The sequence below is a fragment of the Brettanomyces bruxellensis genome, chromosome 7, assembly GCF_011074885.1.
Source record: "Brettanomyces bruxellensis chromosome 7, complete sequence".
Lineage (NCBI taxonomy): Eukaryota > Fungi > Ascomycota > Pichiomycetes > Pichiales > Pichiaceae > Brettanomyces > Brettanomyces bruxellensis.
The window spans coordinates 1175999-1200109 of NC_054688.1; the positions used below are offsets into that span (position 1 = coordinate 1175999).

Sequence of the window (24111 nt, forward strand, 5' to 3'; positions counted from 1 at the left end):
TTACAAAAATAAAACAAATAAGCTCCTCAGTCCAACGTTAACGATGTCACACACAACCTAACAAGGCCTAATATACACCATTTTCGTCTATTAATATGACTCAAACGTCAAATGACATATTTCTCCACTTACATTTGACTCAAACTTCTCGTACGCGCTTTCATTTGCTCAATTCTAGCCTTCAATTGATTGGTCACCTCTGCAGCACGCTTCCAGCTATCATCATTTGAATCAAGCTCAAATAAACCTGATGCCAACTTGCTGCCATCAGTTTGACTAGGCTTTTCATTCGGCGATTTATCGACCACATTTTCTTTTTTGACATCGGCTTCTGAGCGCAATGATAGCCGTGAAATTCTTCTGTTAAGTTGTTTTGCTTTCTTTTCAAACGAAGTATTCAATTCCTTTTCTTCTGGGCTCTGCTCTAAATCATCACTTTCTTTTTTCACTTGAGCTTCTTCATTATTGATTTCACCATGCCCAATGGCGTTACCATTTATCTCCTGATCCGATTTCCGCCTTTCTCTCTCCAAAGCGGCAATCCTACTCTTTGCCACCTCTAAATCGCTTTGCAATCTTCTTAACCTCGTATCTTTAGACTTCAGTGCAACATTCATCGTCACAAATTTCGTCTTGTAGTCTTCAACTATCGAAGTTAAAGAGTCTGCCTTCTTCATATTAGCTTCATTAATGGATATCTGTTGTTGTAAACTGCCTTCCAACCGCTCTCTCTCCTTCTGCCATTGAAGTTTCTCCTTGCGAAGCACTTCAAGCTCTTTTTTCGTTGCTGTTGACCCGATCTCCGCTCTCAGTTCATTGTGCAAACCACTTTGGGGAAATCCCGCCCTATTTCCGGCCACATTTCCACTTCCCGAGCGTAATGATCTAAATGGAAGATTCATTTTATTTGTACTCGTTGCCATTCTTAGCGGAGAACCTTCTCTCTTTGAGGGAATCGTACTATTTCTATTAGAGCCATGTGGACTACCAATTGCACTCCTAAATCTTCTCGAAGCTTCGAAGCTTTTACTCTTATTTGAAGTCAAAGACCTCATGCCGCTTGATTTTCGACCAGCTGGCATGTAACCAGACCCAGAAACAGTTCGTCTTGCTTGATTAGCCACCCCTCTTGAAGAGGAATGTGTCTCACCAGAAGAAACTTTTGCATTAACCTCAATCTTAGAGTATATATCTTCTATTTTCTTCATGTGCCTATGCGCTATTTTCGACACATACGGCTTCGACATCCGCTCACCCATAAGCTTCATCATAGTTGCTATAACTTTACTCATAGCAGTACGCACTTGCACTTGCGGATCGTCAAGATGCTTAATGGCTGTTGTAAAGATAGTGTCGCACATTTTTTTTGAAGGTGCCGAGTTGCAATTTTGAAGACAGAGTGCAAGATATTCACTCACTGCTATCCTTACCTGGGGAATTCGGTGTGACATATACTGAACGCATGATTCAGATATTTCTTCCAAAGAACCGTACTTGAAACAACTTTCCAAGGCACCATTAACTGCATCAGCGACAGACTTTTTCTTCTCCTTTGTTGCTTCTAGCAGGGGCTTAATTACAACAGAAACATAAGATGCAAACTGTACCCTCAGGCCATTTGCGAGCTCCGTTATAGTTTCCGCTGCTAAGGTTACAACCAATATATTTGCATCGCCTAGGCTCTTAGATAAAATTCTCAGAAGACTCGAATAATCTCCATGACTGACTTTCATGACATCGCATGTCTTTTTTACATCTTCCAAAGCAGCGACCCGCTCTTTCCATTTTGGAACATCCACTTTCAAAGCCAAGTCGGACGGCAGTTGCGATAAAACATCAACTGGATCGGCCAAATCGTACGGATCAACGGGTTTCAACTCGGAAGAGTCCGTAGAACCAGTATTACCACCACTGGAAACACCTTCAGCATCATCTTTCATTTCAACATCACCGTCTGTACTAGATTTAGCTTCACGGTCACGTCTTTCCTGCTCAGACTTCAATAATCTCGTAGGCCTGGCTGGAAATTCCTGTATTTTCTGAAAAGCCTTAGTCAAATCCTTCTGCTGGATCGGTTTCAGGCTCGGGAAAATAATCGTCTCAAATGCATCACCAATGTACGATCTAAGAGTAACGCTTAATTTTAAAGCTTCCTGCCTCACATTCCGGTCGGCATGCTTAAACAGAGTAGGCAATTGATCCATCACAAGCTTTGGAGGGCAAACGGTGCACCCAAATGCATTGTAAACATCATTCAGGGCAGCAACAGCTGCAGCCACATGTCTTGGTGATCTTGCTTTTAATGAAGGTATTATAAGTTCTATAACTGGTGTAGCTGTTGACCCTCCTAGTTCCACATACATACACAACACCTCTGTTGTTTTCGCCTTAGTCTTTGCCCTAGATGAACTCAATGCCTTCTCACAGAGGGATGGAATAACCAAAGAATACGTTTTTGCAGCTGCCCGTTTTCCTCCATACTGAAGAAATGAAAGAAGAGCTCCAATAGCTGCCTCTTGAGAAACGACATTTATATCAGAGACGGCCTTACAGATTAGTGATGGATTCATGATCCATAACCGAAAACAGTCAGATGTATCTGACGCCGAATTTTGAAATTCCTCATCTAATTCTGTGTACGCTTCTTTTCGCACTTTCCAAACTTTATGAATTAGCCTTTCTTCTAATGGAAGACTCGAATAGTCTGGCTCTTCTTCCGACATTGAACAATCCAATCTGAATAAATAGTGCTTTCCTGAATTCAGATACTTCTGTAATGCACACTGTGATAAGTCTTTCAAAGGTACACCAATGAGGAAGAAACAACATAATTTCAGTCTAACTCAGCACTAGCCTAAGTCTTTTTTTTTTTTTTAAAGAAGTAAACAAAAACAAACTTGCACATTTCGCGCATCAATACGTACAAACACGCATAATTCACTCGCACATATTCGTTTCATAAATTCTAGCGCCCAGATCAAAAATCAAAAAATTTCATGACAAATTATCGCCTGCACAGCCCTGATACTGATTACAATTATGAAGTCATTCGTTCTAGAATAGCGCGCTTGATTTACTAAGAGCTGATAAGAAACTTTAGTAACGACAGTACTAATTATTACAGCAGAATTTATATATATAGAGCATTTCCATCCACTGCATCCTTCCCAGATTAATGATACTGCAATTGCTTAATTGCTATTTCCCACAAAGTATTCTTATCAGCAGCAATCTCTAATATACAAGCAAAAAATGTCAATGCAAACTAAAGGCCATCCAACTGAATATCTTCCACTTAAGGAGATCATCAGACCGATTCCTCCAACCTTGGATTATTGCAAGATTGATGCAATGGTGTCAACTTTGAACGGAGTTCCGAAGGCTTCCAAAACTGCCAAAATAGAGGACATAGTACCAGGTGAACTTCCACCAATTGATGTGCTTAGTGTGAAAGATAAGGGAAAAATGAAATACTTTGCATTCGGTGGATGCCATAGATTCCAGGCTTATGAGAAGAGCAAAACTGAGCAGGTGAGGTGTAGGATAATATCATGTCCAAAATCGACGCTTCGGATGTACTTAGGCGGGTCGATATTCTACTATTTCGATGATCTGGAAGAATAATCACTTTTTTGTTTGATTGACAGTTTGTAAAAACTCTTCATGCATGAGCAGAAGCGATTTCAAGCGATTCTTTATTTCCTTTTCATATGGACAAGCATTTTGGGATTCTTCAACTTTCTTTTCATTCTGATTTCCTCTTCCTGGCTGCTTTTATTGACAGGTATCAACTTTCCTGAGTCAGGTGAGATTCCACAACTTTCGAGCATACCATACCTCAACTCATTGATTCCTGTTCCGCATAAGCCACTTCGATTTTCTATAGAACTCACAAAATAATATCTCGGTTGTATTTTTAACGTCTGTAGAACAGATTTGTTGATAACTTCTTCCATGTGCTGTATCCTGTGGCTGTTTGGTATTTTATCTATCTTATTGAACACGACATCAAAAGGAACACCAAGCTGAACCAAGCTATCGATGATCATCTCATCGTATTTATTAAGCCCAACTTTACTGTCTAGAAGTAAGTAGCATTGCCGGAGAAGCATTCTATTTTCAAGATATTGAAGAACCAACTCTCCCTGAACATTTTTTCCTTTTCTACCATATCCAGGCGAATCAACTAATCTGAGCATGCCACCTATGTTGTAGAAATTCAAGCAGAGAGTATAACCAGCCTTCTGTTTAACCTTGGCGTACATCCTGGCTTTCTGATTACTCTTTGCAAATAGTTGATTCAACAGTGATGATTTTCCCACATTGCATCTTCCTATAAATATAACTTCGGGTAGGTTGTCTAAAATTTCATTATCTTTTCTCCTATTCTCCATGGCTTGATGAGTGTTGCTCTGACAATCATATTTGGTTAACTCATCATCATCAATATCGGTGGCACTCTTTTCCTGTTCAACATTATCCATACCACTATCCATATTCATTAACTCCTCCCTTTGCAATCTTTCTTTTTCTCCCGGAATATCCTCATAATGGAATATACTCCATTCCTGCGTAATCCTTGATTTGTTGAAAAAGCCCTTCACAACCGTCTCTTGTGCCTTATTCAATCTGTAATTAATTTGAAGTGGAGAATGACTTTTAAAATGTTTCATTAGAACATTTCCGGTCACATTTCCCCTTTCGGTGTATCCAGTGTGATCTATACCAGTTTGTTTATTTTTGGCCTTCAATTTGGCATTTGATCTGTCCACTGGCGAGTCAATTATTTGCTTGATTTTGGATATTGAAGCAGCTAGTGATGATGATGGTCTGTTACAAGTGAAATTTCGCCCAACACCAATCCCATTTTTTCCTAACGTCCTCCAGATGCCACCTCCATGAAATAAACCTTTTAACATAGGCATTTTGGATCACTTATGCATTAAGCTCATTACTTAGTGATGCTTCATAAGTAAAACTTTGAAGATGGATGATCAGAGTTGAAATTAGTCTCGAACTTAAAAAATAAAAATTACGTATCAGGTCAATGCGAAGAGATGAATTCGGAAGAAATTTATTTACTCTAGAACTTGACTATTCACCAATTTGTTTTAAGCATAAAGCTTGATATGCAAGCAGCCAAATACCCAGACAGACGACAAAACATCCAATTTATAACATAAGTTAAAAAAAAGCTACATATTCATGAAAAAAACAGCCATAATAAATCTTGAATTAATTTTAAATGTGATGCCAGTAGCATTGGATTTCTTTTCAGATATTTGATTTATGATTGACTAACAATGCAAAGTCTGTGGGGCTATATTTGTTGGACAGTCAGAATTCACCTGTTGCTGAAACTTCGCCTGCCGTTTTTCACACACAGATAAATGCTTCAAGTATTTACCCTTAGTATTAAAGCTCTTCATACAAAGCTCACATTTAAAACGACGAGTGTGAATTTTCATGTGCTTATTCAGATTTGACGACTCATTAAAGCGCTTTCCACAAACTTTGCACACCATCGGCTTGTCACCACTATGAATTCTTGAATGAATTGTTAGAGATGAAGAAGTCTTGAAGTGCTTTCCACAGACTTTACACTTGTAGGGTCTTTCACCTGTATGGATCCTCATATGCTGCTTCAACATCAAATCAAGTGAAAAGTGCTTTCCACACACAGAACACTTGAAAGGTTTATGCTTCGTATGCGTGTTCAAATGCCTAATAATCTTTTGACGTTGAGAAAACAGCCTTCCATGTCTTGGGCATCCTTTCCAGCAGCAAACATACTGAGACTTGCCCGATTTGACATGTTCTTCCACGAGATGCTGAGTGAGATCAGCAGTATTCTCAAATTCCATTCCACACTCCTTTCCTGTATCAGGATCAACCCATTTACACACATGTGTTGTCACCTCAGCATGATTACTATCCTTACATTCGGATTTGGCCATACTTTTTCCTGCGGTTGCATTCCCCTTAAGAGTATCTGAGGAATGATTTGCAATGTGCGAATCTATATGCTGTGATAGTTTCTCAAGCTCGTTCGTTGTAAACATGCAATCCAACCACTCACACTGATAGTTTTGATTCTCTTGATGCAGCCAGTCCGGAGTCCAATGTTGTTCAAGCATGTGCTTATTGAGATCTGCATCTGGTAGGGTGAGATTGCAGTCATCCCACTTGCAAACAAACATATTATCTGGCTTTAGCTCAATTGCTGTTGGCTGAACTGTGTCAGGTTGCATAACAGGACTGATAATGCTGCCAGTGTCATTAAGAATTGGTTTATTTGCAAAGCTGCTACCTTCCGAAATCTTGCTGTCTGTAATATTTTCCTTAATCATAGTTGGAGAATGCATGGGGGTGCCAACATGCTTGCAGTTTTTGTTTGTACACGAATGGTAAGTGGGCAGATCTGGAGAAGGAAGGCCGGAAACAGCCTCATTCTGAGAATGATGATTGTATTCGTTGAGATACTTCCCAATATCGTCGAAGTTGAAGTTCGAGGGGAGAATAAGATCATGCTGGATAAGGCTACCATTATAATGATTCTGGTAATGCAAATGATAATGATGGTTCGGGTCAGATGGAGGAAAGTGTTCATGAATGTGGGGTCTCTCTGGGTGAAAAATCGGCTGTTTCTGTTTTTCCAGATCTTTCCTAAGATTGCTTGTTTTCGTGGATGATTCTTGGAACACATTACCCAGTTCCGGCTGTAAAAGCTTCAGATTTTCCGTCTCTATATCATCCGAATGTGTATTCTGGCCTACAAACTTGGTATTATCAGCCACATTCACGCCACAGCCTGCTATTACTGGATTATTATCGCGAAATTCCTCACTAGCGAGAAACGAAGTTTTCTCGTGGGTATCATGATAAGCTGAAGATGCATTCTCCATAACGGTGCCCATGGAACTTTCACCATTCGGAATCCAAACTTTTTCTTCGTTCGATTGGTGAGAGATAGTGGAAGATGTTGACGGAGTGGTTAGAGCGCTTGTTAAAGGAGGTGGACTGCACCGGATCACACTATTACATGTTTCCAGTGTATTCCAGTCTTTGATGTTGATGTTGCAATACTTGTCATCGCAGCTGTAGTCAGAAAAACCACAATCATCGTCACTATTATTTGGCTGAGAATCATTCTTCGCTACACCATTATACTGTGCTCCGTTTTGGACAAAATTAGTATAATTATGATGGTGATGGTGATGGTGAGGCTGAGGCTGAGAGTGAGGATTAAGATGAGAGCTAGGATCAGAATTAGCATAAGACTGATTTTGATCTAAATGCTGATGACAATTCTTCATCTGTTGAGGCAAAATTTGATGCTCTAAGTGCAAATTCTGCCATTGCTTCTGATTCTGCTCTGGATTTTGAGAGTTAGTCGGACCTCGAGAATCAGTTCCATCAGAAATTTCACTACTAGAGGAAAGCAAAGATGGATCAAGAGTCATTCTGCTGCCACCAGGGAAGTTAAAAAGTGCGTTACCATGATGTTGACCAGGCAAACCAAAATATGATGGGTCATAAGTTACATTCTCTGTATCTTCCTGATTGCTATGCAACTCATGCCCGGCAGGAGAAATATTGTGCAAGTTTGCATTTATACTAGCAGGTGGGCTATTGCAGCGTGAGTTGCAATAAGAACAATTATCTGGGGGAAGTGCACAGTCAGCCATGATCTCTTTCCAGTTTCCAGGCTCAAAATGACACTGTAGAAAGTCATCTATAGGCTCAAAACTGTCAGTAACAGTTGCAATTTCAGTCTTTGGCCTTTGCTCGGTAAGTTGATACTTCGCTGATTCCTTTACAGAGGCATTATACGCTTTGACGGTAGCCTTTTGCGAGGAATCCAACGAATGAAACTGCTTTTCCGAGTTGCTTTTCGTAATATTAGCATTTATCGCAGCATCAGCACCGGTATTAGTAGTAACATTAGTAGCAGCACCAGAGGTACTATCAACGTTAATATCAAAATCCGTACTGCCCATATCCAAAATACTTTGTTTCTTCTTCGACTTCTCAGTTATATGATTATCATTTGAAGCTGATACGGAATCGACCTTGTTGGTGATAAAAGATGATACCATGATTTATGCGAAATGAGATGTATATGAACAACACTAAGTATGATAACGGTCAGATTGAGTTTATTCGTTTCAGATCTATCTGCTCAGCTTAAGATATGCTCCAGACACTTGCAATAAGTTGTTGAATCTGAGGATGATATCGATGTTAGAATATCTTGATAAAGTGAAAAGTTCAAATGGAATAAACTGCTTTTTTGCTGACTTGTCCTGCAAATCAAAATACAACTATTCAGCAAGTTCTTTCGAGGTCAAAGTTGAACGCAGGGTTTTCATTCGGCGGCCGTTTAGCTTTAGATAACCATTACAGTAATTTTATTTATGTGATTTCACGAGGGCTTCGCAATATGTCAGACAACTTTTCCTTTCAATTCCGATCTTTTGCAGACCGGCGTCACTTTTCTATTGTACTGAAGAAAAAATGCATAAGAAAAAAAAAGAATTGCGAACCACCAGGGTAATTTTTTCTGTTTCTTAATTATTATATTTAGGTATTGGAAAGTTTTGCAACTTTTTTGTAATAACTGACCTTAATTTTTCAATGCTGTACATCGCTATGCGTAATAACAATCATATCCCTGATCGATATTCAGGAAATGTGATTCTCATGTAATATTTTTTGTTGCTGAATTTTTAGTGGTGCTACAGCTCGAATAAGTTGTCACTAGTGTAACAAAGCAATTCGGGTTATCGTGATCAAGTAGAATTTAGATTGATAGAAAGAATAGCAAAAGGATGTTACAGTTCATATAGATTTATTCCATCAGACAAAATCTAAGTAAACAGCATGTAGTATTTGTCAGTTTGGAGAATGATGATCCGAGAAACAAAGCAATCAGATTCAGACGAACAAAATTTGGTATAGAAGAATTGAAACCCCGCATTCATTTCTTCATATCATAAAATGTACGAAACACAATTAAATGAGGACAAATATCAGTCACATCTGACGAAGTGACATTAAAGCCTCCAAGAATTTCCTGGCTTTCCCTTACTCCTATTCTAGATTCCGGCACATCTAACACTTATAGAATATGCTAAAAAGAAATAATGCCACTTGTAATACCAATTACCAGCAAGCAATATTCTATCAAACGCACCTACTAAATGGACCAGCCAGATAAGTAGTCTTAAACATGCTCCTTCAACATATGAAACAGGTTACTCTTTGGTTTTCATATATTACTTCTAGTGTATCATATTCATTTCTTTGTTTTATCGGTGATTCGCGACAACTCACCCTCCAAGCCGTGTTCAAACTCATCGTTATGAGTGACTGTTTCGGAAACGTATTGGTTAAGGAGTTTGGAGATCTCATCTATGATTTTCTGCTGTTGAACCGAACCATGCTCTAAAGATTCATTAGATGAAATGTCATTTTTTGGCTTGAACCCAGCAAGCCTTTTACCTAACTGCTGCTTAGTCAATGAAGCTTGAATGATGGCTACTAATTTTCCACGGTTTTCCACAAGCAATTCTGGATTCTCCTCTATCTTAAGATCCACCAATTGTTCAAGCAATTGATTAAGCTTGTCTTTAATACCAGAAGTATCATTCTGAAATTTATCCAAGAGTTGGCGTCTTTTGAGATCGAACTTTCCTTCACTTTTATACTGGTCGGCAATATCAGCGTAACCCATTTGTTTTGGTTTGAGTATGATGATTAAGGGTTATTGAGCAAAGTATGTTGTAGAAGCAAATAACGAGCGTGTGTGTCGAATTTTATTTTTTTTCGCTATAAATTAATCGTGTGGGCCGAAGTTAGCTGAGAATAGAGATAAGGCATGAAAAGCGAAAAAAGAAGGGTATTAAATGCAGAAATCGCCTAAACACAGATTGCTTTGGGTAACACAATGTGAAATATTACGATGTATGCAAAGTGGTGGTTTTATTCAACGTGATAGGCATTAAAAAATGCATTCGAAGTTTACAAAATTGGATATTTCATCCCCCGCCTACTAGTACGGATGCAAACTTGCGTACACATCACATATAAGGTAAATGAATAAGGATCTCACATGGCCAAGTTGCTAAACAATAAGAAAGGACGAATTATGATAAATTATGGCATTTAATGTACTTTCTGGCGATAACTTAAAATTCTCAAGAAGTGATTATGTGGGGGAATAAGGTTCAAAATGGCATTGGATGAGTACAGAAGTGGGATAGTTGCAAAGGTAAACATATTTCACGGGCGGGTAAAAAATAAACATACTTCACGTGACTAAAGGCATGTGACAAACTGATTGGGTTTGGTAATAAAGAATGGGAAAGCTCCGGCTGAAATGTAATTTGTGAAATTTACTTATATTTGCCCTGAACCCTACGCGAGGTCTGACATTTGCATTGTCTTGCAAATATTACACCGCGCCGGAGAAAAGTGTGAAATTATATTCATTCCACTTTTTTTTTTTTGGCGAGAGTGGCGTTTTTTTTTTTCCCGTGGGCTGACTACTGCCGTCCAGATCAATCATATGCCAGATCTGCGGTGTTTTAACTTCTTCCTTGGGCGAATTCTTTATTGTGATTTTAACTTGTGTCGGGCATTTACACAAACTATGATTATCAAGCTTTCCCTATTTTAAACATGGATTTGCTTAAATTCCGATCTGTTTTCGCTCATTTTTGTATGGGGTTCGTACTTCTGAAGAGAGAGTATAGAATGTGCCTTTAAGTAAGAATATCATGCTAAAAGGGAGCAGATCTTCTGGTCATCAAATTTTTTCGTGGAGCCAGAATCTTGTTTATTATGTAATTTGTAGATTACCCCAAGTAAATTAATGTATATATATATATTTTTTTTTTGATAATTTGGGTAATTTGATAATTGGGCATTTTTCATTTTAGCTTACACGATCTGCGTTTATACCTTTTTTTTTTGCTTTACTTTCCAAGTCGTGACCACACATCTATATCGCATGGTTGCAAGTAAGGAGAATTCACAGGCATTTGCATACACACGGACAGAAATATAGTGTGGCAGCGGAGTTAGAGATAGCGAGAAACTTTGATGAGAGACAACATAAAGTTATCGATGCTGATCAACGCGGACGAGAATCGGTCGATACACGCACACACAAACGATGGATCACCCGTATACGGAGATGGCCGGCCGCCGGCAGTGAACAAGAAGGCGACAGAATCGGATTTAAGCGTTTCAGGGGACTCTCCGGCAAACATGAGTACTGAATATGAAGATAAACACCATTTGGAAGAAGAAGAGGACGAGAAGGGGAAGACACACAAGAAGAGGAGGGGCAGAAGAAGGCGGCTTAAAGGGCCACCGTACATCTGCGAGTACCCAGGATGTGGAAAGTGCTTTCAGCGATCTGAACACTTGGCCCGGCACAAACTCAACCATAATCCGAAGAAAATCTTCCAGTGCCCGCAGCCAGGGTGCAAGAAGACGTTTGTGCGGCATGATTTGTTGGTGAGGCATCTCAAGAGACACGCGAATAGGATACAGAAGGAGCGGAAGAAGATGAGTGAGGGCAAACATGATGGAAATAGAGTTGGAAGTGCGAAAAGAAGTGATGTGGAGGGGAGTAATGAGGAGGAAAGTGGTGCGAAGAGGAAGAAGATGGAGGAGAATAACTTGCAGATTGCCAATTTACAGGGTGCCAATTTGCGGAGTATCAGTATGCAGGGTGATATGCAGGATGGGATGCGGAATGCTGATATGCGAAATGCTAATGCGCGAAATACCAACATGGCAGGTACGAACATGGCAGGCACTAATATGCGGGTTGCCATGCAGAGTACTAACCTTGGCAATAATCTGGAAAATTCAGATGTGCCAAATTCTAACCTTCAGAACGAAGCCCCCCCATTAAAACCCACCAGTACCCGCGCAGCCCCAGGGGTTACCGGGGTCCCCGGTGGGGCCGGGGTGAGCGACCGGGAAAGAATGAAATTCGCGGTGAACAACACGGGGATGCCGCGGGCAGCATCAGCACAGCCGCAAAACACAAAAGGGTTCAGCAGTGTGACACAAATCCTCCAGCAGCACAACCATTCTTTGGCAGACACACCGGAGCCGGCCAACAACAAAGACTTCTCTGCACCGAATCTTTTGAACTGGCTTTTTAGCGACAATACAAGCAACCCTGCAGCAGACCAAAGGCTAAATTCAAGATTGAATGTTGGTGTGGCGCAGTCGGACACGGATGATTTTTTAACGGGGCTGAACGAGTTTCAGATGAATAACGGAGGCCAGAGTTTTTTTATCCCCGATGGATTCGACCAGTTGTCGCCTGCGTCGTCGTCGAATTTGGGGCTGTACTCTTCGCCGGGCAGCGTGCGGAGTTCCGGGGGGAGCGTGCGGAGTGCCACGGGGAGCGTGGGGAGTGGAGGGGGGCCTGTTGGCCCGGTGGGCACGGGCACAGCAGGCAACGTGGGCAACGTGGGCAACGCGGGCAACGCGCGCAGTGGCAACAATTCGGGCGGTGCAGCAGTCGCGAAAAAAAACCAAAAAATTCACCCCACGCCCTCGATGACGATGAACTGCGAGCCGGTGGCGACGGCAGAAAAAGCGTCGATCGACGCAGTGCTGGAACCCAAGCCACGTGCTCCCCACACTCGGCAGTCCGCCGACAGGTCGCTTTTCCACCTCACGGCAGCCCAGCTTGAGCAGTTCTCGTCGTTGATTCCAGAAATAAAGGCACACCCGGACTTCGTGCAGTCGAAACTGGAAAAAGCACTCCGTATGTACTGGAAGTTCTTCCACCCGCGGTTTCCGATGCTCCACAGGCCGTCTTTTGACTCCGTGAAGACGCCGCCGTTGCTGTTGCTGGCAATGGTGATGCTTGGCATCAAACTGTCGCAGTGCGTGGATGATATCAGGTGTCCCGGGGAGGAGAGGTTCGAAAACCCAAAGGACCTTGCAGACAAGATTGCACTGCCACTCCGGTGGCTCATCTTCGCGTCTCCGCAGTTCCAGCCGCCGGCAAAGCTCTGGATCATCCAGAGTTTGCTCATGTTAGAGTTTTACGAGAAAAACTGCACCACGAGGCAACTTCATGAGAGAGCACACCTCCACCACGGGACGACGATCCAGTTGCTTCGGAGATCGCCGACTTTGGGCGGGTCGCCGCACAAGATCGACTCGGGCGACGACTACGCGACGAACTGGTTCAAGTGGATCGAGATCGAGTCCATGAAGAGGGCCACGTTCATGTGCTTCTACATGGATGCCATCGATGCGATATCCTTCGGCCACCAGATGCTCATCTACGCCCACCAGATCCAGATGACGATGCCCGTGCAGGATGAGGTGTGGGAGTCGAAGCTTCGCAACTTTCGGGCCGCTTTCAAGCGGTGCAAGCAGCCCAGGCCGTTCTTGTTGGTGCTGAAAAGCATCTTGAACGGGTTTCCAACGCGGACAAACTCCTTCGGCAAGAAGGTCTTGTTGGCCGGCTTGAGTGCCATCATGTTCCAGATCCAGCAGCGCGACATGCAGCTCATGTTTGGCTTGGACAAGTTCGGAATGAGCGGTACCGTCAACAACTGGCGTGAGCTTCTGACTGCTGCCTTTTCCATCTGGAGAAACGACGTTGGCGGGTCCTGCTGCTCATCACGGACCGCCATCGACAACATGAGCTCCATGAAGAACTCCCAGCAGTTCTCCACGAGTGACACGCGGTGCAAATGCATCACGTACCACATGGCACACGTGTACATGTCGATTTCGCACTACGATCTCTTCATTGTGGCCGGTGCACCCTGGCGGATGAATGTGAAGCCATCCTCGAACTTGGAGAGGGACCAGATCGAGACCCGGGTCCGTGACTGGACCAAAACCAGACACAGCAAGGTCTGCGTGGTCCAGTGCTACCTTCTCCTATTCGAGATGTTTCTCTCGCCCCAGGACTCCTCCTACGAGTACCAGTACGACTACTTGCCCGATCAGGACTTGTTCTTCCGGTCCTACGTCATCGGCCTGTGCACAATGGTGCTCTGGTGCTACATCCATGCCCGGTACGGGCCCGATGCCTACAAAAAGACCAAACACGCATATCTCAACCACGAGTACGAGGAGGACGGCTACCGGTACTTGAAACGCATCCGGAACGAGCTCACTCGGCGGTCTGGTGGAGTAATGCTTCACACTTGGTTCTCTTCCTGCACAGGTGCCGAGTTCTACGGCAAGCTCGTCAAGTGGGTCAATGTGCTGGATGATGTTCCCGACAAGCAGAATTTGGTGGGCTTGTTGGACTTGGTGGGCAACAAGCTGGTTGATGCCGATTACACCGTGGTCAAGGAGATCGGCAAGCTCCTGCTTTTCTGCCGGGACCGCTGCCGGGGAAGTTCCGACGATGTCTTGATGAACATGTACGAGTAGTCCGTTGTCTGTATAATATAATGTGTGCAAGTTAGTGTGAGTGTAGGGGGTGGGATGATTGTGATAGGGACTTGAGAACTTAATGAGGCTGATTTGATCAATGGTAATAATTTATGAAGAGTTTAATCAATGAAATAGTTTATGAGGAACTTAATCAATAAAATAGTTTATGACTACTTAATCAATAAAATAGTTCATGACTACTTAATCAATGTAGTCTATGATTACTTATTAATAATAATAAAATAATTTAATTGAGATGACTTACCACCTCAGCTTCATTTCTACCTTCCAAGGTACTTATTCTACACACAAAATACTCAGTATACCTTAACATTGGACAACTGCCACCAGGTTACTTATCTGCTTAGTATATCACTTATTTACTTAGTATATCACTTATTTGCTAGTATATCACTTGTTTGCTTATTATATCACTTATTTGCTAGTATATCACTTGTCTAGTATATCACTTGTCTAGTATATCACTTGTCTAGTATATGTCTACCATTCAGCTGCCTTAATAGATGCGTCGACAGTCGCGTCTGCCTAGCTACGTCTAATAAAGTACACTCAATAAAGTAATGCATTTATTTTCGCATTCGTAACATTTCTAAATCCGTTTAATCCTTACATAAACTAACGCTTTCCAACAAATAATCACCCTCTAAGGGTAAGATGCAAAGAAGCAAGTACAAGATAAGTAAATGAACTTGCTCAAATACCACATGGCCGGAATTTCCTGGGCATAAAGCAGATGATCTAAAATAGACGCGACTATCGACGAATACACACCGAAACCAACATAAATCGCTACACACCACATTCCACACTCATAATATAATATACTGTATCAAAGTAACCCTCCACAGAGAAAAATTACCTACCAAACAAGCTAACACTTATTAACATAAAACAAATGGCTACGAAGTAACCGAACACACTAATTAACATAAATCCACACACCACGCACATCACATGCCCATCTCAGCCTGCAACTGCTTCAAAGCAGCTTCATCCTCATCCTCCTCAGCAGCTTTCTTCTCCCCCAGTTTGCCGGTAGGAACACTCGGAAGTTTCGCCTGGCTTATGCCCGGCTTCTCCTTCTCAACCTTGGCCTTAGTGTTAGTCATGCTCTCATCAACTTCATCTTGCTGCATCTGTGCCAATTCATCCTCTAATTCATCTTCATCAATATTATCAGCACCAAGAGGCCTGCTAATGGCATCCGATATCTCCTCGCTTGCCTCCACCTGGTCCCGGATATCGTCCATCGTCTCATCCACCTTGTCAACGTTGAAGTCGCTGTGAATCTGCTTGATAGCCTTTGCTCCTTGCTTCATAGCCTTCATAGTCTCCAAGTTGAGGTTTGCCGACTCTATTGCACTAAGCTGAGTCTCCAACGACTCGATCTGGTTCTCGATTCGCTCCAGGTCGCTTTCTAGCTTCTTCTTTCTGCGGAGTGCCTGCTTTGCCATCGTTCTGTTTTTGGTCACATTCTTTCTTGCAATCTGTTCTTGTTGTTCTATTTGCTTTTCCAAGTACCCCTGCTTCTTATTGAGTGTCGCTATGTGCTCCCTCAGCTTCACTATAGCCTTCTTGGGCAGCTCCTTCTTCTGCTGACCTCCTCCAAAGAAATAGTTCCACATTCTTGTTTTTTTCTTAATGCTAGTTTGAATTCACTTGAGCAAATGTCTGATATCCACGCTTCACTTTTGCTGATTTCGTAATAGTTGCTTTGCAAAGCCTCTCTGTAATTAACGCCAGCCCAATCTTCGATGAGCTCCCGTTTTAAATATTTGAACTGCCCTTATTAGTACTATCTTCTGCCTGACAAGATATGCTGAAGGATCTCGCTACAAAAATATTTGGCCCGCTTTCAACTGCCATCTCATTTCTTATCAAAAGCGAGTGAGAAAAAAAAATAGAAATAGAAAAAAATTAAAATCGCAAAAAAGGGAGATAGAAGAGAGATATAAAAATACGCGAAAGAAAAAGGAGGAAGGGAAAATAAGAGAAGCCGTATTTAGGGAAATAAGGGACTGCCTGTCCACTAATATGTAAATATGGAATTAGAACATAGAAAATGGAAAATGTGAAAATTAGATTAGTAAAGTAAGAAAATTAGTAGTTTAGAAAAGTAGAAAGTTACATTAGCAAAGTAGAAAATTAGTAGATCAGTAAAGTAGAAAATTAGTGGACTTAACCTAGTAAATTATTAACCTTTAAATATATTATACATACTACAACTCATTCTCATCAATACCGATTTGCCGAAGAAGTGACGAAACTGGACCAGACACTCCATCCTCAGCTTTTAACGACTTTAATAAATTTGTTATCATTTCAACATCCATATCATCATCATCTACATCTCTAACATCCCCAACAGAATCATTCCGGTCGTCATAATTATCACCAAAAGTATTTTTTTCCTCATCAACCGGCCCCTCTTCGCCTTCCGACCGCCTCATCTTCTCTAAATCTTCAGGTTTCAAACTGAGTGCTTCTTTGCAGAAAAATTCAAAAAAGTCATCCTCATCAATGCTGACACCTTCCTCTTTGAACATCTTCTTTACATTTTCATCTGTATTGGAACAGTCATCTTCATCAGCACTACCATCATCATCTTCATTCACATACTTCTTGATCTTGCTCAACATTTCTTCCGGGTTGTCCACTTTAACTTTCCCCGGCATTTCTATATCGTCTAGATTGGGCTCAATCGACTTCACACATTTCTCAATCACATTATATCTCACGAGTTCTCTTTGGAGTGGATCCTCATCCACCGCCTTGTTATACTTTCCAACACTACCCTTGAATACTCCTATGTCTGTTTTAATATCATCACTCTCCTTATTTTCTGCTATGAACATATCCACCAAATGTGTTAACAGTTGTCCATTCTTCTGCGCATCACCACCGTACTTTTTAAAGTAAACATGTGCTAGCAAGGAGACTCGAATGTTCACAATCACCGATTTGTGTGTGTTATCAACGTAATAATCATCTCCAAGTGCTTTACTCCCAAGTTTGTACAGATCAGGCAACCCCTGCTCTAGGTGGTAGTTAAGGGCAGCGTTACTGAGATACGCTTTATTTCGTGCTATCAGTTTGAACATCTTCTCACTCACAGACACCCTTTCCTCAAATATGTTATGAAGTGAATCTTCTAATGCAGTTGTCTGTAATTTATCCGATAGGAGTTCAGTGAGATCAAAGAGCTTGGCAATCTTGAAGGATCTTTTGCTTATGAAATCCAACGCATTTTCTAGTGTTATCGAATCTTCTGGGTGAAAATCGGATGGGATGACCTTAATACTTTGATCGTTAATCCAAACTCTGTTGGCTGCAACATTTTCACTAGCTAACCAGGCTGGTAGTTGGGAAGCACCCTCAATAAGCAGAAATTCGCCATCTTGATCAAACACTCGGATGTACAAATTAGGATCCCTTGAACTGAAACCGAAAAGAATTGATGTTAGAAGCCATAAATCCGGTATGTAGTCGCCGTACTCAAGTTCTCCGTACAAAAAACTGTGGTCTCTAAAATCAGACACCAACTTAAAGCTAACAGGCTTTAAATACCACGGGTAATACTCTATAAATGGCCTCAAATCTGTTGAAAGGTAGCTTTCAAACTCCTTTAGTGCAGAAATATGTTCTGCCTTAGTATCATATGGTCGCGATAGAAATATGGCAAAGACTAGTGTATTTCTTTCAAAATAAAGCCGCTCATTAGGGTTGTTCTCAAACAGAGTTGATGGATCAAGCATGTTGGATCCATAATCTTTGAAATCGCAAAGAGTAAACCAAAGAATAAACCATTTGAGTAAAAGACATTCTGAACCTAATCTTCATGCTAGTCGGCTTTTATCTTCATATTTTATTTTTTCAAACTATTTTTTCGTATTTTATTCATTTCATTTTATCGGACCATTTCATTTATTTTATCAGACTTTCCATTCAGCTTCGAGTAGTTTTCTTCACTTTATCGTATCATTTATCGTTACTATTTTCTATATATTCCTTCTACACCAATCCATCAACATACATATAATACTTTTCGGGCTAAACATAGCCAATGTTCAAGAGTTCATTCATAATTGTAAGGCATAAGGTTCTAAGAAAAGCATAAGTCTCTAAGAAAAGCATAAGATTCTAAGATAAACATAATATTCTAAGATAAGCGGGTACAAGCAATGCAGCAATTCATCATCTAGTCCTTTTCCTCACTCTTCTCTGGACTTCTCTTGTGGATATCAACCTCCTTCTCCAACTCTAAAGACTTCTTTCTCTTCTCCTCAAGGTCAGAAAGCTTGTTTCCATCTACAATAGCCCAATCTATCAGTCCTTCAGCTCCATATCTTCTAAAAAGCCAATCGTTACACTTAACAAAGTGATGGCAGTCAAAAAATCCACGTGAAGCACTCAAGGGAGAAGGATGGACGGATTTAAGAAAGAGGTTTTGACCCCAGTCGATTCTTCCAACCTTTCCTATAGTTCTTTGGGCAGGTGAACCCCAGGCAATTATCACTATTCCCTGATGTGCCACGTGATTTTTGTACTCTATCAGCTTTCTAATTGCTGCTGATGTGAATCTCTCCCAGCCATGGTTAGAGTGAGAGTTTGCATTGTGTGCACGAACCGTAAGACATGTATTGAGAAGCAAAACACCTTGCTCGGCCCATTTTGTAAGATCTCCCGACTTGGGTATCTGAAAATCGGGATAGTCAATTTTTAGACACTTGTAGATATTGTTGAGTGATGGTGGGGGACGTGTGCGTGGATCATGAACGGAAAATGCAAGTCCATGTGCCTGGTTAAAGTTATGATAAGGATCCTGGCCCAAAATCAAAACTCTGACTTTAGACAAAGGAGCAAGCCTAGACCATGAATAAATATCATCTTTTGGCGGAAAGATGGTTTTACCAGACTTCCACTCGCCTTCTAAGAACTTCTTGAGGTCTAAAAAGTATGACTTGGTCATTTCTTCATGCATCACTGCTAACCATGAATCGTCCATCGTGTTTATTTCTAAGTCAAGCAACTGCTTCTGATATGGTGTTAAAGTTTTGATCCAGGCCTGCTTGTCAAACTTATGCGAAATGCTTGGTGGTCTCACATGAAACATGGAAAGACCTGGAGCCACAATCTTTGTTGATGAATTCTCATCTGTGCTTTTCTTAACTTTTTCAGAACTTGGCTTATCCGTAATTGGCTTAGCAGTTTTGGCCAGAGTTGATTTCTGCCGCTTCGAAACTGTGAAAAAGTCTGTGATTGATCTTTTTACTCCTGTGGACATTATTGATAAGTAAAGATAACGTTGCTCTTGGTGTACAATCTCTGAAAGGTGAAGAAGAATGTGATACTGGGATTCTGCTTTTCAGAAACGCGTACTGATAGAAATAAGGCCAATCGGGCTTTTTTTTTTTTTTTTTTGACATTCGCGTTTTTCGAAGCGTGTCATCTCAAAAGGAAGAATGTAAGGAGCGAAGTTGATTTGCGAGACAAGAACAATTTGAACAGAAGATTCGATAAAGATTCATTAGGCAGAATATGGATGGTTTGTGCCATATCTTGCATACCATATCTGTTACTCCTAATCTAAGGTTATCGTATCGGATCAACGTTCTTATTTTATGCTTAACAGATAGACCAAATAAAAGCGCATTTGTGTAGACATAAAGAAATACATAAATGCCACTTGATGACTAGATGTAGACTGTGTAGACATCTTCAAGTCACAATAAGATAGACAGCAGACTTTGCAAAAATATCTCAAATTAGCTCGTTTTCCATTTATTGCAATCTTCTGTGTGTAGTGCCACCTTTACTATTTACCCGAGTCTAGCTGATAAGAGCAAGAAATAAAAGATGCGTTGTCATGCATTGCCCTTTCGCTATCTATTGTCCTACTTTTTTTTTTTTTTTTTTTTTTTTTTTTGACCATCATCACATCTCTATCCTGATTTTTCATTACCTATGCATACCATTTTTTGCACAATTACCGCACAGTATTGCTCTTCAGTTGATAATAGCATCTGTACTATCTAGAAATTTCAATAAAGCTGCCGCCTTACAAAGAGGAAACAGCAATTGGTTGATTGCACCAATATCAGTACATATTATCTTGAGTGTCACATTTTTATTGCATGAGATTTTACCACAAGCTGTTTCGTCTAGCATCCCGTCAACAAAAACAACATTTTATTCAGTATAAATTAATTGAAAGGAACGTCCGAGCTATAGCGATGAAAAATGAGGATGCCTCTTCAAACGGCAATCTGATAAATGCGTCCATTCAAAAGGACGGCAAAGAAACAAGAAAGAGATCCCGTTCGAGTTCAGGAGTTAGTTCCAGGTCACATTCCCTGGGTTCACTGCTGAAGATGGCCGAAAAAACGGCAAAAGAGGGTGTAAGCACATTTCGGGAGTCAGAAAAAGGCGATAAAGAATATCAGTCGAGTTTGAGCACCTCCAAAAGCGGGAAAGAACTATCACCCAAAATAAGTCCTCGCTCAGAGGAGGATCCTGTTACAAAAATCGATACACAGTCAACCCCAAGGAGGATATCGTGGGTTTTTTGGAGTTCTGCAAAGCAGAATGTATCTGGCCGAAAAGAGAACATGGGTGAAGGAACAAGTTCTGGGAAGGGAAGCCAAGAATTGAAAGAAAGCTTGCTAGATCGCAAAAATGCTACAGTTACTTCTAAGGCTTTGAACAGCGACTCTTTAGGGTTTGAAAACGAGACTCCAAAGCGAAGATCGTCTTCCTGGTCGTTCTGGGGGCAAAGGCAGGAAAAATATGCATTCACGTTTGAGCCGAATGTGATAGTTCAGTCAACTGCAAAGCCGAACAGTTCACCAGAAGCATCTAGACAAGTTATAGACGACGAGAATGAAGATGGAAAAGGAAAGAACGATAAGAATGGCAAGCAGAAGAAGCAGAAAAGACCGAATATCATAGTTCCGTCATTCCGAGAAACAATCCAGCCAAAGAGTGCACTGACGTCAATTAGTAACGGGATTAAAAGAGTGAAGGTGATGCTTGGATACCCAAAGGAGCAACAGCTGCATTTATACAGGAGATTGTACCCGATGCAGTTTAAACGGATACTGATTATCGGAATACACGGCTTTTTTCCTACAAAAGTGCTCCGCCCGATTCTCGGTGCACCAACTGGTACATCAACCCGATTCGCACATGTTGCTGAGAAGGCGGTACTCGAATGGGCGAAAAAGAATGAAATGAGTGTGAAAATCCAGAAGATAGCACTACAGAAAGAGGGGAAAGTCTTTGATCGGGTGAATTTCTTCTTTGACATAATGAAAAAGTACGAAGAGCAGATCAAGCAGGCTGACTTTATATTTGTGTGTGCCCATTCACAGGGCACACCTGTGGGAATTATCCTTATGTCAAAGCTTTTGGAGCACGGGATAATCGGAGCCGATCAGAAAATTGGGATATTAGGAATGGCCGGTATTAACAACGGGCCATTTCATGGAATGGAGCAGTCACTATTTGTTCGTGCGTACTCAACTTTCGAGAACGAGTCCATGCTTGAGCTTTTCCGCTTTCAGAACTTCGAGAGTCCTCAAAGCAGGAAATACTTGGAGAGCGTACGCAATCTAGTGAGGCACAATGTGAGAATTACGTATGTTGGCTCTATTGACGACCAACTGGTTCCACTATACTCATCTATCGCGTCGCATGTGAAGCACCCGAACATTTTCAAGGCCGTCTACATAGATGGAGGGTCTGATACGCCTGATTTTGTTTCTCGAATCGTGAAACTTTCATGCATGCTTCAAAACCTGGGATATTCGGACCATGATGTGATAAAAGAGATCAGTTATGCTTTGGCAGGGCCGTTAACAGGCGGAGGCCACTCCAGGATCTACAATGACTTGAATGTGTACAAGTTGGCATTAGATTTCAGCCTTGATACCGAGGATTCAGCTTTGGTTGTGCAGCAACCAGTCACTTTTAAGCCATTTGACATGAAGAGACTAGGATCCAATCCATTCAACCTTCCATGGTGCGTACGAGGTCTTTTTTTCGAAGCAATCAAAAGGCTACGGCATGGTAACCATGAGATTGAGATGGTTTTTCGTGAATTTGACGATTGGAATCCAGATTCCAAGGTGTTGAAGGATGTCAAGTATAGGCTAAATGGAATTAAAGCAAAGTTATAAGCGTATTTTTTTTTTTTTTTTTTTTTTTCGCGTACATTGCATGTGCCGGCACCGGAGATCTGAATCTAGAAGACTGAGAAAAAAAAAAAAAAAAATTAGGTAAATAGAACGGGATAAGAAAAAATCACAGTGATGCTCGAATTTTTCAAGGATGAAAAATTATTAAGGGTACAGGTAGCTGCACGGATGAGATCCGGATAGCCAAAAGACATCTCTATTCCAAATATAATTTGCAGCATCCCAAGCCTCAGCAATGTCAGAGCATCAGGAGAAGAAAACAACACCTAAAAAGAAGGAGGTTACGAAATTGGGAGGATGTATAGCGGGTGCACTTGCTGGATGTGCAGCGGTAACATTTACAAATCCAATTGAGCTTGTCAAGACGCGGATGCAACTTGAGGGGGAGCTTTCGTCGACAAAGGGCACAGCCAAGGTTTACCGGAATCCATTCCAGGCGTTTGCTTTGGTTTATAGGAATGAGGGGCTCAGGGGTGTGCAGAAAGGCCTTATGGCGTCATATTTGTACCAGACAGGTCTAAACAGTTGCAGACTTGGATTTTACGAGCCAATGAGGTGCTGGATCAACTCGTTGGTCTTTCCCAAGAGGGACCCGGTGCAGTTTCAGAGTATGGGGGTGAATATTTTCGTTGGCGTGGCCACTGGTGTCATTGGAAGTGTTGTTAGTTCACCGTTTTATCTTTTGAAAACCAGGATGCAGTCTTTCTCGGAACAAGTCAAGATCGGCAACCAATCACATTACGACTCGGTGTGGCAGGGGCTCAAGGACATCTTCCAGGATGAAGGTGTACGGGGGTTGTTCAGAGGTGCTAATGCTGCAATTCTTAGAACTGCGGTTGGGTCCGGTGCCCAGCTTCCGGCATACTTTTTTGCCAAGCAGCAGTTGGAGAAGTTGGGAAACCTCAAAGATGGTCTTGGCATGCAGCTTGCATGCTCGGCTTTTGCCGGAGTTGGCGTTACTGTGGTGATGAATCCGTTTGATGTTGTTTTAACCAGATTGTACAACCAAAAGGGGGCACTGTACAAAGGAACTGTTGATTGTTTTGTGAAAACTGTTCGGTCGGAGGGGTTGGGAGCGTTGTATAAGGGATTTGTGGCTCAACTTCTCCGGAATACGCCACACAGCATACTTCTTCTTATGTTCATGGAGCAGACTATGAGCATGGTTTACTCTGCTGAGCAGAAGTTTGGAGTTGGGATATAATGGGGATAGAGAGATGTGTGATAGAAGATTAGTGAAGGGATGGAGAGTAGATATATCTATATAGATTTTGTTGCTAAGTAAAGAGTTGACAAACTAAGTATATACCATGAAGATTAGTAGAGAGTAAACATAGAGTTGAGCAAAAACTGTAAGTGCTTGAACATAGATCTGGCTGAGTGTGGAATGAAGTAGGAGGGGATGATAAAAATAGAAAAAGGGGCTGGACAGGAGCAGTGGATAAGTGAGAGTCAG

At 41.5% G+C, this 24111-nt stretch overlaps 11 protein-coding genes across 11 annotated transcripts; 4 read left to right on the forward strand and 7 right to left on the reverse strand.

Annotated features, from left to right (window-relative positions):
- Positions 1-128: 128 nt before the first annotated feature.
- On the reverse strand, positions 129-2723 carry BRETT_004987 (uncharacterized protein; the record flags this gene model as incomplete). Its single annotated transcript, XM_041283473.1, has 1 exon — positions 129-2723. The coding sequence occupies one exon, from the start codon at positions 2721-2723 to the stop codon at positions 129-131; it is 2595 nt and encodes an 864-aa protein (XP_041136825.1).
- Positions 2724-3252: 529 nt separating this feature from the next.
- Positions 3253-3624, forward strand: BRETT_004988 (uncharacterized protein; the record flags this gene model as incomplete). The annotated part of the gene is made up of 1 exon (XM_041283474.1): positions 3253-3624. One exon carries the CDS (start codon positions 3253-3255, stop codon positions 3622-3624), a length of 372 nt encoding a protein of 123 aa, XP_041136826.1.
- A 71-nt stretch (positions 3625-3695) lies between these two features.
- On the reverse strand, positions 3696-4925 carry BRETT_004989 (uncharacterized protein; the record flags this gene model as incomplete). The annotated part of the gene is made up of 1 exon (XM_041283475.1): positions 3696-4925. One exon carries the CDS (start codon positions 4923-4925, stop codon positions 3696-3698), a length of 1230 nt encoding a protein of 409 aa, XP_041136827.1.
- A 372-nt stretch (positions 4926-5297) lies between these two features.
- Positions 5298-8099, reverse strand: BRETT_004990 (uncharacterized protein; the record flags this gene model as incomplete). The annotated part of the gene is made up of 1 exon (XM_041283476.1): positions 5298-8099. The coding sequence occupies one exon, from the start codon at positions 8097-8099 to the stop codon at positions 5298-5300; it is 2802 nt and encodes a 933-aa protein (XP_041136828.1).
- Positions 8100-9298: 1199 nt separating this feature from the next.
- Positions 9299-9736, reverse strand: BRETT_004991 (uncharacterized protein; the record flags this gene model as incomplete). The annotated part of the gene is made up of 1 exon (XM_041283477.1): positions 9299-9736. One exon carries the CDS (start codon positions 9734-9736, stop codon positions 9299-9301), a length of 438 nt encoding a protein of 145 aa, XP_041136829.1.
- A 1394-nt stretch (positions 9737-11130) lies between these two features.
- On the forward strand, positions 11131-14436 carry BRETT_004992 (uncharacterized protein; the record flags this gene model as incomplete). The annotated part of the gene is made up of 1 exon (XM_041283478.1): positions 11131-14436. One exon carries the CDS (start codon positions 11131-11133, stop codon positions 14434-14436), a length of 3306 nt encoding a protein of 1101 aa, XP_041136830.1.
- A 974-nt stretch (positions 14437-15410) lies between these two features.
- BRETT_004993 (uncharacterized protein) lies at positions 15411-16085 on the reverse strand (the record flags this gene model as incomplete). The annotated part of the gene is made up of 1 exon (XM_041283479.1): positions 15411-16085. One exon carries the CDS (start codon positions 16083-16085, stop codon positions 15411-15413), a length of 675 nt encoding a protein of 224 aa, XP_041136831.1.
- Positions 16086-16679: 594 nt separating this feature from the next.
- Positions 16680-18215, reverse strand: BRETT_004994 (uncharacterized protein; the record flags this gene model as incomplete). Its single annotated transcript, XM_041283480.1, has 1 exon — positions 16680-18215. One exon carries the CDS (start codon positions 18213-18215, stop codon positions 16680-16682), a length of 1536 nt encoding a protein of 511 aa, XP_041136832.1.
- Positions 18216-18658: 443 nt separating this feature from the next.
- Positions 18659-19744, reverse strand: BRETT_004995 (uncharacterized protein; the record flags this gene model as incomplete). The annotated part of the gene is made up of 1 exon (XM_041283481.1): positions 18659-19744. The coding sequence occupies one exon, from the start codon at positions 19742-19744 to the stop codon at positions 18659-18661; it is 1086 nt and encodes a 361-aa protein (XP_041136833.1).
- A 949-nt stretch (positions 19745-20693) lies between these two features.
- BRETT_004996 (uncharacterized protein) lies at positions 20694-22637 on the forward strand (the record flags this gene model as incomplete). The annotated part of the gene is made up of 1 exon (XM_041283482.1): positions 20694-22637. The coding sequence occupies one exon, from the start codon at positions 20694-20696 to the stop codon at positions 22635-22637; it is 1944 nt and encodes a 647-aa protein (XP_041136834.1).
- A 253-nt stretch (positions 22638-22890) lies between these two features.
- Positions 22891-23859, forward strand: BRETT_004997 (uncharacterized protein; the record flags this gene model as incomplete). The annotated part of the gene is made up of 1 exon (XM_041283483.1): positions 22891-23859. The coding sequence occupies one exon, from the start codon at positions 22891-22893 to the stop codon at positions 23857-23859; it is 969 nt and encodes a 322-aa protein (XP_041136835.1).
- Between the last annotated feature and the right edge of the window lie 252 nt (positions 23860-24111).